Source organism: Bufo bufo, chromosome 5, assembly GCF_905171765.1.
Source record: "Bufo bufo chromosome 5, aBufBuf1.1, whole genome shotgun sequence".
Lineage (NCBI taxonomy): Eukaryota > Metazoa > Chordata > Amphibia > Anura > Bufonidae > Bufo > Bufo bufo.
This window is the reverse complement of record NC_053393.1, coordinates 459,202,570-459,216,433: the sequence shown is the minus strand read 5'-3', so window position 1 is coordinate 459,216,433 and position 13,864 is coordinate 459,202,570. Positions and strand designations below refer to the sequence as shown.

The following is a 13,864-nucleotide window of genomic DNA, read 5'->3' as shown; positions in this document are numbered from 1 at the left end:
CAGAAAGCCTTCCAGAACCTGGACACAAACTGCGTGCCTCTAGCGGAAATAATATCAGAGGGAATGCCGTGCAATTTAACAATATGGTCGACAAAAGCTTGCGCCAACGTTTTAGCATTGGGTAAACCAGGGAAAGGTACGAAATGAGCCATCTTGCTAAAACGGTCCACCACCACCAGGATCACCGACTTCCCTGAGGAACAAGGAAGATCCGTGATAAAGTCCATGGACAGGTGTGTCCAAGGACGGGAAGGTATGGGTAACGGGAGAAGGGAACCTGAAGGCCGTGAACGAGGGACATTAGCGCGAGCGCACGTCTCACAAGCAGCCACAAAACCCTCCACCGACTTACGAAGAGCCGGCCACCAAAATCTCAGAGCAATGAGATCTACCGTGGCTCTACTCCCGGGGTGACCAGCAAGAACAGTATCATGATGCTCCTTGAAGAGTTTGTGACGTAGCTCAGGAGGCACAAACAACTTCCCAGAAGGACAACGGGCAGGTGCCTCAGTCTGGGCAGCCTGGACCTCGGCCTCCAAATCGGAATATAGGGCAGAAACAACTACCCCCTCCGCCAAAATGGGACCCGGGTCCTCGGAGTTTCCTCCTCCCGGAAAACAGCGAGAGAGAGCATCAGCCTTCACATTTTTGATCCCAGGGCGGAATGTAACGACAAAATTGAATCTGGAGAAGAACAGAGACCATCTGGCCTGTCTCGGATTCATATGCCTGGCCGACTCCAAGTATGCCAGGTTCTTATGGTCGGTAAAAACGGTGATAGGGTGCCTGGCCCCCTCCAACCAATGGCGCCATTCCTCGAAAGCCAACTTGATGGCCAACAATTCCCTATCTCCCACATCATAGTTTCTCTCTGCCGGGGAGAGTTTTTTAGAGAAAAAGGCACAGGGTCGCCATTTGGCAGGAGAAGGGCCCTGGGACAAAACCGCACCCACACCCACCTCGGACACATCCACCTCAACAATAAAAGGTAAGGAAACATCGGGATGCACCAAGACGGGAGCAGACGCAAAACTCTCTTTAATCTTAGAAAAAGCTGCAAGCGCCTCCTCCGACCAAGAGGAAAAATACGCCCCCTTTTTTGTCATGTCAGTAAGGGGTTTGACAACAGAGGAATAATTCAAAATGAACTTTCTGTAATGGTTCGCAAAACCCAGAAAGCGCATCAATGACTTCTGATTCTCAGGAAGCTCCCACTCAAGTACAGCACGGACCTTCTCCGGATCCATGCGAAAACCAGAAGCAGAGAGGAGAAAACCCAGAAATTCAATCTCCGATACCATAAAAAGACATTTCTCCAGCTTGGCGTACAATTAATTTTCCCGCAGAATCTGCAGAACCTGAAAAAGATGATCCTGATGGGTCTGAACATCAGGGGAAAAAATCTAAATATCATCAAGATACACCAATACAAATTTCCCCATTAAATGGTAGAAAATACTATTAACAAAATGCTGAAAGACGGCCGGAGCATTCATCAGGCCGAAAGGCATAACGAGATTCTCAAAATGCCCGTTAGGGGTATTAAAGGCCGTTTTCCATTCATCCCCCTCTCTGACCCTGACCAGGTTGTACGCGCCTCTCAAATCCAATTTGGAAAAAACCTTGGCCCCAACAATTTGGTTGAAGAGGTCCGGGATCAGAGGAAGGGGATAGGGATCGCGAATCGTGATACGGTTCAGCTCCCTAAAATCTAGGCAAGGTCTCAGAGAGCCATCTTTTTTTTTAACAAAAAAAAAACACGCGGCAACAGGTGATTTTGAGGGACGAATATGCCCCTTATCGAGACTCTCGGAGATATAGGTTCGCATTGCGATTCTTTCCGGTTGTGAGAGATTGTAGAGGCGTGCTTTTGGCAGCTTGGCGCCGGGAATGAAGTTAATGGGACAGTCAAACTCCCGGTGAGGAGGTAGCTCCTGAACACCGCTCTCGGAAAACACGTCCGAGAAATCAGAGAGAAATGATGGCACAGTTTTAGTAGACACCTCTGCAAAAGTCGCTGTGAGACAATTCTCTCTACAAAAGTCACTCCACTCATTTATTTGCCTTCCTTGCCAATCAATAGTGGGGTTATGTCTAGTGAGCCAGGGTAACCCCAAAACTAGAGGAGAAGGCAATCCGTTAAGGACAAAACAAGATATATCCTCCACATGAGTGTCACCTACAGCTAGCCGGATATTGTGAACAATGCCGTCAGAGATCTCTGTGAGAGTGGAGCAGAGTCAATAGCAAAAACAGGTATATCCTTTTCTAATGTGCAAACCTGAAAACCATGCATGGCTACAAATTGAGTGTCAATAAGATTGACGGCCGCTCCACTATCGACAAAAATCTCACAAGAAATGACTTTGCTCTCTAGCGCCACCCTGGCATACAGGAGAAAACGGGAACTGCAGGTCAGAGGAAAAGCATCAATTCCTACATCAACTTTGCCCAAAGTAGCAGATGAAGCAGAATTTGATGATTTACCTTTTGAGGTATTTCTCTTATTATCGCTCTTAGTACAGTTCAAGAATCTCCTAGACGGACAAACATTTGCCAAATGAGTAATGCCCCCACAACAAAAACACACCATACTCTGAGGACTAAATCCTCTTTTATCAGGGGCAATTCGACCTAGCTGCATGGGCTCCTCCTCAGAGGGGAGCGAGACAGGATGAGGCCCCTGCACACTGAATGAGTCCGCACCACTGCCCCTAGACTGACAATGGCTGGACAGAGAGGTCTCGTTTCTTTCTCTTAGATGCCTGTCAAGGCGTACCGCCAATGACATGGCAGACTCTAAGGACGTTGGTCTCTCATGGAAAGCAAACGCATCTTTCAATCTCTCTGAGAGACCACGACAGAACTGACTCCGGAGTGCAGCATCATTGAAACCTGAATCAGCTGCCCATCTCCGAAATTCAGAACAATAAAGCTCCGCAGACAGTTTGTTCTGGCATAAAACACGTAAGTTAGATTCGGCCAGAGCAACACGATCCGGGTCATCATATATCTGCCCCAGGGCCACAAAAAATCTTTCCACGGATCGAAGGGAGGGATCCCCTGATGGCAGCGAAAAAGCCCAAGTCTGAGCATTACCCCTGAGCAGGGAGATGACAATCCTCACCCTCTGCTCCTCCTTACCAGAGGAGTGGGGACACAAGCAAAAATGGAGTTTGCATGCCTCTCTGAAGCGCACAAAATTCTCACTGCCCCCGGAGAACGTTTCCGGAAGTGAGACCTTTGGCTCGCAACAGACTCCATGAGCCGGAGCAGAGCCCAATGCTTGAAGCTGAGACATAGATTGACGGAGATCCGCTACTTCCAAAGAAAGACCCTGCATGCGGTCAACCAGGCCAGAAAGCGGATCCATGTCAAAAAGGACGGTTTTGGTGGATTATAATGTCACGACTGTATGTGAGCAACAAGAGCATACACAGTTAATAGAGCTACTGACCGGACCCAAACTAGGGAGGATAAAGGGTGACCCCTGTCAGACCCTCAAAGCTCTCCCTATGCTGCTAAAGCACATGCCCGGATCCAAATGGTGGAACGGGGCATGCCCACGTACCTAAGACTGATGACCACTGTAACCCCTACAATAGTGGAAGGGGCACGGCCACTGGTGCCCTGCTCAGTATATGGAGGGAACCGTGGCCGCCTCAGATCCAGTCAGAAAATAAACAGGTACACAACAATGTCTGCACACTTAGCTGAAGGAGCTGCAGCCGCAGAGAAGACGGATCCAAAGACAGCTGGCAATATCTGGAGTGCTTGCTGCAGCAGAACACAGGTCCAGTGAAATGATAGCTAACAAGTGAAGATGCACAAGCAAGAGCTTCAACTCAAATGAGAAATATAATCCACACCGAAGAAAGGAGGAGGGGTGATTAAAAGGCAGGGAAATCAAACGCAGGAGGAACAGCTGGGAGGACTCCTCCAAGCTCTAGTAGTGACATCATCACAGGGGTGGAGAAACAGAGCTGTGAGAACGTCTCAAAGCTCTGGTAGTGACACTTCAATGGGGTTCGGGTTCGGAGTCAAGTTCGGTTCAAGTTCAGGTCCCGAACTCGAACTTTTTTCCGAAGTTCGGCCGAACCCGTCGAACTCGAACATCCGTGTGTCCGCTCAACTTATATATATATATATATATATATATTACAGATAGTTAGTGGTGGGAGATAGTCAGTGTAGATTAGATAGTGATATAGTGTAGCTGGTTCTGCTGTCCATACATACATGCATAGTGCTGTATGTATGTATGTATGTATGCTACATACATACATAGTGCTGTGATGTCACAAGTTCACAACAATACTTAGTGCACCATTCACTAATAAGTAGTCAGACCTGTTAAAATTGTTGCACGTATTGGACCAAAATATTCGCATCATTAGTGCCTATTTCGCAATCGCAAATATATTGGAGCACTCTATCTGCATATAAAGCTATTGTAATGTTTTGCTGTGCCAACCATTTTCGCCAGTCTCAGGAAACTTCTAGAAACTTGAAAAATGTACCTATAGTGACCCACGCCTGTATTTTGCGAGCATTACGCGAATATAACATTGCTGATTTTTCGCGATCAAGAAAATAATCTTGAATTTGAAAATATATGACGAATATTCTACCAAATATTCTTAAAATATTGCAAATTAGAATATTGCCCCTGCCGCTCATCACTATCAATAACCAGAGAAAACATTCACCAGATCCAGAACCAGGGAAGTAACTGAATAATCACCAGTGAGTGGGAGAAAAGACCAGGTTTAAATATCCCTCCACAGACCACCTGACACTGCTGAGGTCAAACCCAATCTCCACCCTCAGACCAGGGAAGGACAGGTGAGGGCTGAGAGTGTGCAGAGGAAGGAACCTCCCACCACATGTCCAAGTCAGGAGACATGACAACAGAGGTTCCCTGGCAACAGCTGATGCTAGGGTTTCCGGCATCCGGGGACCCCTGACCAGAGTCAGAGCTGGGAATGATGGCGTCCCATCTCCCAGCAGTACCAAGATCTGGAATGGATCTCACAGAGTGACACGCGTGCGTAAAGCGCAAATCTTTACTAGCCCCACCCTCCGAAGGTGACACCCCGCACCTCATGGCCAGCAAAGGGGTGAGGGATGTCCCGCCAGAGACAACATGGGAGCATGAGAGACACTTCTTCACTTGGTGACATGTTTCCGGTGATATTGCGTCTGTCTCCCTGGCTGCCTGACAAATACATGTTGAAAGCAAAATACCATTAAGTTCATGGTATGGAGGGATCCACTGGAGTTCAAATTTTGCTGCACTGCACAGTGATGTAGAATTTGTTTAAAACTGGTTGTGGCTGTCAGAGTGACTCAGAATAAAATTTTTGATAACAGAACGTGTTAGCTATGAATGATGAATTTGGGTCCAATTGGTGGTGCGATTTGTCTGGTAATACCGTCGTAGTTCCGACGATAAATTATTGCAATAACGGCGCAGACTATTTTTTTCACTAAAAGAACGTATTAGCTACAATGAATTTGGGTCGAGTTGGTGGAGTCATTTGTGCGGTGCATTCCGATAAACAACGAGACTCCTCCCTTATGGCAATAATCCAGCTGCCACGTTTGCTCCATCCAGCAAGTTTGGCCTCTCTGGTTTTAGCAGTTTTTTTTACAAAAAGTAAAAGACGTTATGGAGGGATCCACATGGGTTAAAACTTTGTAGATCTGCGCAGTGACAGAGAATTTGTTTAAAATTTGTTGTGACTGTCAGAGAGACGCAGAATAAAATTTATTTGGGTTGAGTTGGTGGTGCTATTTGTGTGGTTCAGCACTAACTGTTCTTTGATGCCCCTATGTGTGCGTGGGCTGCACACTCTGTACTGAAGGGATCGCCGTGTGTTTACCCTTCGCTGACAGGTATGGGTTATGCCTCCTCAGCCTTGTAAGGGAAACAGACGTAGAATAACAACTAATTAAAGTTGTTGCAGTTAAAAAGCTCTTCCTTGCATCTGTAACCGTACCCTAATAATGACACTATGTTCAATCCTACTGCGTCCAACTTCCTGGAGTGCCAAGCGGCATTCAGCAGTTTACTGTTCTGTGCTGCCTTTACATGTGTGGGGCTGCACATGCGCTGCAATAAAGGGATTGCCGTGTGTCTACCTAACAGGTGCAGGTTACCCGCTCATCATCGTTTGTCATAGGGATCGGGGATTGTAATACTGGTAGACGACTCATTTATTTGGTAAAAGACTAATTTATTTGCTAAAAGACTAACTTGTGGGCAACTCTGCTGTGCGGAGGATCAATTTATGTGCATAGCCCACACGCTGTTAAATAAGACCACTCTAACACTAAATCACAGTAACTGTTTGGCTAACAGAAGCGGTTAAATATCAATGTGGACAGGCCACAAACAGCAGAATGTGACAGGTGTATCACCCCAGTCTATACATCAAGGCCTAATAGAATTGCTCATCTATTAATCAATGTGGACACGCCACAAACAGTAGAATGAGCCAGGTGTATCACCCCAATTTGTAAATCAAGGAACAAGTGTAGCCGCCATTTTAGGAAAAAAACTATTTGTTACCGCAAAGCACAAGGAAGTTCAGATTCATTGGAAATCAAATTTTTCCTAAACTTCAGAAGGAATTCCACTTCGGATGCTTTCATTCGCTCATCTTTAGTAGTGGCAAATTAAGGAAAGTTTGTCATGACACAGCTCTATTTGTTGTCCCCAGGTTACTATCCTGAACCCGACACTGATGTAAGGGAATAGAGGTCGCTGAAATCTCCACATAAAATATAGTTCTGAGCTGTTGGGTAAAGATCCACGTAAAAATCAGCAATGGATTTCCCTGTCAACCTATTTTTCTTTTTAGCAAATTTAATCTGTATGAACATACCCTAACACAAGAATTCTTTAAACAGACCAGGGGCAGAAATACTGTATATGGAACCTGTGCAGCTGCACAGGACCCAGTAGTTAAGTGGCTACTGTGCATTAGATTGCAGCAGATTTGTACCTGGCTGACCTGTTGAATGTGCACTTGGCAGCTGAAGGCATCTGTGTTGGTCCCATGTTTATATGTGCCCATGTTGCTGAGAAAAATGATGTATTAATATTTGCAAATAAGCCTCTAGGAGGAACGGGGTTGTTGCCATTACACCTAGAGGCCCTGCTCCCTAACTGATTAGGTTAGAAGACACACACTGCACATTCAATTGTTCAGCTATTCTGGAATATTCTGTGCCCATCCTAGAGTGGGCACTAAGGGTGTAAAAACTCCCTACATGTCACAGTCAGTAACTCTAAATAAGATGTCTTTGGGCATAGGCCTGTAACAAGGGTTGCCAACCGTCCAGAAATTTCTGGACAGTCCATAAAAATAGGCAACTTTTTTCCTGTGTCCGTGAAAAAAATAAAATAATAGATGTGTCCGCGATTTTTGGGAGGCTGGTGGTACTTGACAAGACTATTTTGGTGGTAATTATCAGAATTTAACAACTCACAGTAAATGCTGGTAATGACTTATCAGTATATTGAGCTATAGACATGTATTACTTATATTTTTACCATTCATTATGGTTTTCCAATTTGTCTGTAAAAAAAATGTTGGCTGATTTTGGGATCAGGAAAAAGAAAAATTAGGGTTGACAACCCTGTTACAGAGATCTCACCCAAACTAGGCGATTGTTTCCAAATGCTGTTGTATTTTGTATAGGACTTTTATCATTGCTATTATTCAGTAAATCACTTATTTATGTAGCCATTGTTTGAGCCGATTTATTACCATATCCCAGAATCTATTGTGAAACAGGAACAAAACTGAAGAATTCTTGCAAAGCAAACCTGGAAAGAATCATGTATACATCATGCATAAAGTATACTGCAGGTTGCCTGTGATCTCCTTTTCTATTACACAAAGATCTATGACATGAAGTATGGTTCTATTACATTTCACATACAATATAACAACAACATTACCACTTGTCCTTCTTCAGGGTCATAAAAACGCTCCAAAAGCTGAACCACTGTACTTTTTCCACAGCCGCTGCTTCCAACCAGTGCGAGAGTCTGGCCTTTAGAAACTTTTAAGTTAAATCCATGAAGAATCTGAACATTGGGTCTTGCTGGATAAACAAATTGGATGTTTTTAAACTCCAGATTTCCCTCCATTTGTTTCTTTAAAACAAATATATAGAGAAAGATTATACAGAGATGCAGTGCTTATAGGCTTTAATCATGACAATATTATAATAATGAGTGGTGTAAAAGCAGTTTTCTGTGACTGAGCTCGAAATCTCTTGCTTTACATTACTTCACACAGAGATTAAATATTTTCAGCTGCCTGCAGCTGACACTAGGTTGTGATACCACAAGATAATTTAGACTAGAACCTTCAGAATCACAGGTGCATATCCATGAAGCAAACATAACCACAAAAAATAAAATTGATGCACACCACTACACATACAAACAATAGAGCTAAGAAATGGGGGTCATTCTAAATAAAAGTGGTACAATACCGACTACAAATAAGTCAATTGTAGGCTTAAGTAAGTCCAAAGAGAGGCAGTATATTTAGTGTTAGGGACGCATCTGCAGAAGCCACCTTGACGCTTGGTAGATGGGCCCGACACATGTTTGAGCAGGTATGTGCGCTAAGAGCTTCCATTGACTCATTTGTAGTCGGTATTGTACCACTTTTATTTAGAATGACCCCCATTTCTTAGCTCTATTGTTTGTATGTATAGTGGTGTGCATCAATTTAGTTTTTTGTGTTTATGTTTGCTTCATGGATATGCACCTGTGATTCTGAAGGTTCTAGTCTAAATTTCCTTGCAATATATTGAGGGTGGCGCCTCTTTTATACTGAACACGCCCATCTACCTGGGACTTCTGAGCAGAGTGCGTATGTATCTGATCTCTACACTGCCCTGAATATTGTAGGCTTAAGTAAGTCCAAAGAGAGGCAGTATAACAAGGACCCATCTGCGGAAGCCACCTTGACGCCTGGTAGATGGGCCCGACACATGTTTGAGCAGGTATGTGCGCTAAGAGCTTCCATTGACTCATTTGTAGTCGGTATTGTACCACTTTTATTTAGAATGACCCCCATTTCTTAGCTCTATTGTTTGTATGTATAGTGGTGTGCAGCCATTTCGTTTTTTGTGACTAGGTTGAGATAATCATATTTTGTTTAAAGGGATTGTCCAGTTTCATGATATTGCCATACCCTTGACAATAGATTGGTTGAAGGGACCGTGTTGCTCATGCGAGTACTGTGCCCATTTCAATGTTTACCTATAAGCCGACTATCACTGGCGTAGCTATAGGGGTTGCATCGGTCGCAATTGGGACCGGGCCCCTAAGTCAGGGGGGTCCGCGGGGCCCCCTCAAAGCCGTACCTGCGGCCCGCAGCTAAGTTGCTAACTAAAATCACATAGGGGGCGGAGCGGAGGCTGAGAGGCGAGCCCTGCGTGCACTGTGCAGTGCAGGCGAAGTGAGGAGGGGGAGTGGCTTTAGGTCAGGAAGAGGAGTGAGCAGCTGTGTGCTGACCGGGTTTGGTTGCGAGTGACTCCTGCAAATGCGACGCGACTGCTGCCTGCTGGGTTGTGAGGACTGAGGAGCTTTGCTGGCTGCACACTGCTGTCCCGCGCTATGCAAATTAATCTCTTCAGGCAGTGCGCCCACCAAGTGAAGTCCTCCTCAAGGGGCGGGAGAAGCAGCGCATCATGGCAGAGGGCGAAGGGAGGCACAACAGGCATGCACAGCAGCACTCATTTTTTCAGGTATGTGCCTGGGCCCCCCTGTCCTTGTCCCCCCTTGCCTGCTGCTGCACTAGTACACAGTTGTTCTGGGGCCTATCTGGGCATCAGGAAAGAGGGGGCAGGGCAGAGTCATAGTAGTTCACCCTTTCCTCCTCTCCTCTCCCAGTCTGTCAAGTTCACAGACTGGGAGAGGAGAGGAGGTACGGCCAGGTACAGCAGCAGGCAAAGTTCTGAGTGTGCAGCCATGGCAGGCTGCAGCATGTAGCTGCCACATGCTGCCATCCCAGTCCCACCAGCCTTCTATATAATAAAATGCATGCATCTGCTTCTGTTATAGTACAGGAGGCTGGCAGAGGCTGGGATGGCCACCTGGCAGCTGCATGCTGAAGCCTTTAGCATGTAGCTGCCAGGTAGCCCTATCGCAACCTCTGCCCACTCTTCCTCTGCCAGCCTCCTGTACTATAGCATGCGGTACGTGGCAGCCTCCCCTCTCTGCTCGCTGTTCCGCCATCTACTAATGCTTATTATGGCACTCTTTAAGTTTCATATACACAAATGTGATGCCCTGATGGTTCTGGGCTGGCATCGGGTGCATGCTATGTGTGTCATAATAAGCACTAGTACAAGGCAGAGCGACGGAGGCAGAGAGGGGAGGCTGCCATGTGCCGCATGCTATAGTACAGGAGGCTGACAGAGGAAGGAGTGGGCAGAGGTTTGTATAAAAATTCCAATCCCCCTCTTTCACAGTGTTTTAAATATAGGTAAATAAACATTAAAAAAAACATTGCCATGTCCAAAAATGTCTTCACTATTAAAAAATATAAATAATTTTTATCCTAAAAGGTTACCAATAAAAACTACAATTCCTCCACCTGAAAAAAAAAGCTTCAGCTCTTTAGGCAGAAATCTAAAAAAACGTTTTAGCTGTCAAAAAATGGTGATACAAAGACAAATAGGTTTTTTCAAAGGTTTTATTTTAAGTAAGGGTCCATTCACACGTCCGTTGTTCTGGGTCCGCATCTGCATTTTGCAGAACAGGTGCGGATCTATTAATTTCAATAGGGCCGCAAAAGATGCGGACAGCACACCGTGTGCTGTCTGCATCTGTAGTTCTGCGGCCCCCGAAAAATAAAATGGAACATGTCCTATTCTTGTTTGCAATTGCGGACAAGAATAGGCATTTCTATCATAGGGAACTATCAAAATGCGGAACGCACACGGCTGGTATCCGTGTTTTGCGGTTCCGCATTTTGTGGACCCCAAAACACTTGCGGACGTCTGAATGGACCCTAAGTGAGGGGGCCCCTGTAAAAAATTTGCTGTGGGGCCCAGTCAGTTCTAGCTACGCCCCTGCCGACTATATATATATATATATATATATATATATATATATATATATATTAGAGATGAGCGAATTTCTCAAAAATTCGATTCGGTCGGTTCACCGAATTTTTCTAAAACATTCGGTTCGATCACTATTCACCAGAGACAGGAGCTGAAGAGTCATTCACTCCACTTAGAGCTGAGTTTTATGGAAACAAGAAGCGAAAATAGGTAGTTAAAACTGTTATATAATGTTCATATTTTTAGTATTGTGAGTAGAACTATATACTGAACCAGTTATATACAGTATGTGTTTACTTAAGTGAACTATTAGTTAGACCAGAGATATACCTCTCAGAGAGATCATAAAGTGCTTAAATAACGTAAAGTGAGAGTACAGATGCTCAAGAGAGAAATATATCCACCATTTTATGTTGAATGACAAGATTGAACAGTTGAACCACCATCTTATGCATACCGCCATTTTGTGATATCTTTTCAACACGTGTTTAGGACATGGACAAAAGGCGGCAGTGTTATATATGAAGAAAAATTGAAGTTAATAAAGAAGTTATTTGAAGCATTTGGTGTGCTCTTTAAACCTACTGTTTCCATAGAACGGTGCTAGAGGAATTACAGAGTAATAGACAGTCTGGTTAGACTAAAAGTCAGAGATATCAAAATTCTTCTAATGCCACAGCGCAAAAGGCACTTCATAGTGCTGCGCCTGCCACAGCATGGCTTAGCCCTCCTTGATGCAGCGCCGACACCATGTTCTTCCCATTGTCGGTCACCATGGTTCCAATTTTGAGTTATCATGGAGAAAGCCAGGATTTGATTTCTTGATGAAGGACACGGAGCAGTTCTTCCCCTGTGTGACTCCGTTCGCCCAGGCAAATGAGATGCAGAACAACGTGACACCGCCGTGTCCTGCACATGTGGTATGCTGGAGGGACACTGTGAATAGTGGACCACCACATCGGAGCCCCGGTTCCCCCAGGCCACTTTATGGTGACACTGCATATGTTGATGCAGGGCCGTGGTGCCAATATTGGCACCCTGGCAACGCTTCACCTTCTGTCCACAGATTCCACAAATGGCCATGTTAACCTCCTCCGGCGGCTTAACAAAAAACTGCCACACCGCCAAGTAAGTGATTTTACTCCCAACACTCTGCACTGACTGACTGCTACCTCCGCTGCTTTCGTAAAACCCTGCACCACTACTTTCTGGGCAGGTAGGCTCCTGCAAAGCGGGTGGTCTACCCTGGGCACATTTGGCTCCAGACCTCCCACTGCTGCCACCCTGTTGACTCCCGGTCACGCTAGCGACTTGCTGGTCCTGCCGCTGCCTCACGGGCAAGCTGCCACCCTCTTCTCCCGATGATGATGAAGCTCCTAATTCACCCGGCTCCCAAGTGTGATCAGCTACATCATCATCGAGTAGTGTCTGCATGTCACTGATGTTCTCCTCAATGGTCTCTGGGTTAGGAGCCTGACCGCTCACAACACCAGCTCCCACGTCACTCTCCTCATCACTACTTTCCACCCTTACCGGAGGAAGCGGCGGATGTCTCCTCCACATCTAGGCTGGCCAGTAGCTGCTGACTGTCCTCTAGTAGCTCGTCCTCGCTATATAGTGGAGCTGAGCACGCAGTATATAATACTTCTCTGGCTTAGGGAACAGAAAAGGACAGAGGCAGGTTGAGGACAGGTGAGGGCACAGGGCCTGCTCCCGTACCATGCCAATTAAAGGTTGTGTCTGACGAACTTACCGACTCTTGGCTGTAGGTGTCTGATGTCACTTGGGATGAAGTAGATGAGTCAACCATTCAAGAACCGGTGGGTTGCTTGGTCAAGACACGACCGCTAGATGACACCGGGAGCTCAGGCCTTTCACTGCGACTCCTGCTGCCACGCCCACTTACTCTGCTATAAGCTGTGCCTGCGCCAGAAACATTTAGATCTCTGCCACTCCCCTTTACAGGGCCTGGAACTTTTCTGTCTGACATACTGTTAGATCAAATGAATAAATAAAAAGAAAATTAAAACACCCCAAAAAAGTCTAATTTTTTCACTTGACCACACAAAGGCTATTAAGCCCTTTTTCTTTTCCACTAATACATGCCAAAAAGGGCTTTAGAACATATAACTGCACTGCTGAACGGAAAATAGGTTCTTAATTTTTTCCACTTATACATGCTACAAAAGGCTTTAGAACATATAACTGCAGCGCTGATCGGCAAATAATATATATTTTTTTGCCACTAATACACTCTAAAAAGGGCTTTAGAACATATAACTGCACCGCTGATCGGCAAATAGGCCCTTATTTTTTTCCACTTACACTGTGTGCAGAATTATTAGGCAAATGAGTATTTTGACCACATCATCCTCTTTATGCATGTTGTCTTACTCCAAGCTGTATAGGCTCGAAAGCCTACTACCAATTAAGCATATTAGGTGATGTGCATCTCTGTAATGAGAAGGGGTGTGGTCTAATGACATCAACACCCTATATCAGGTGTGCATAATTATTAGGCAACTTCCTTTCCTTTGGCAAAATGGGTCAAAAGAAGGACTTGAAAGGCTCAGAAAAGTCAAAAATAGTGAGATATCTTGTAGAGGGATGCAGCACTCTTAAAATTGCAAAGCTTCTGAAGCGTGATCATCGAACAATCAAGCGTTTCATTCAAAATAGTCAACAGGGTCGCAAGAAGCGTGTGGAAAAACCAAGGTGCAAAATAACTGCCCATGAACTGAGAAAAGTCAAGCGTGCAGCT

The 13,864-nt window shown here is 45.3% G+C and overlaps 2 protein-coding genes across 2 annotated transcripts in view; both read right to left on the bottom strand.

Moving 5' to 3' along the window:
- Positions 1-12,891, bottom strand: part of LOC121002300 (ATP-dependent translocase ABCB1-like) — a 116,341-nt gene extending 103,450 nt beyond the window's left edge. The window contains exons 1-2 of the mRNA XM_040433697.1: positions 12,857-12,891; positions 7,973-8,170 (exon numbers count right to left, since the gene is read on the bottom strand). Coding sequence (XP_040289631.1) covers positions 7,973-8,164 — 192 coding nt within the window. The 5' untranslated portion in view covers positions 8,165-8,170; positions 12,857-12,891. The remainder of the gene's footprint in view (positions 1-7,972; positions 8,171-12,856) is intronic.
- Positions 1-13,864, bottom strand: part of LOC121002299 (ATP-dependent translocase ABCB1-like) — a 1,351,406-nt gene that overhangs the window by 871,233 nt on the left and 466,309 nt on the right. The gene's annotated exons all lie outside the window — the stretch shown is intronic.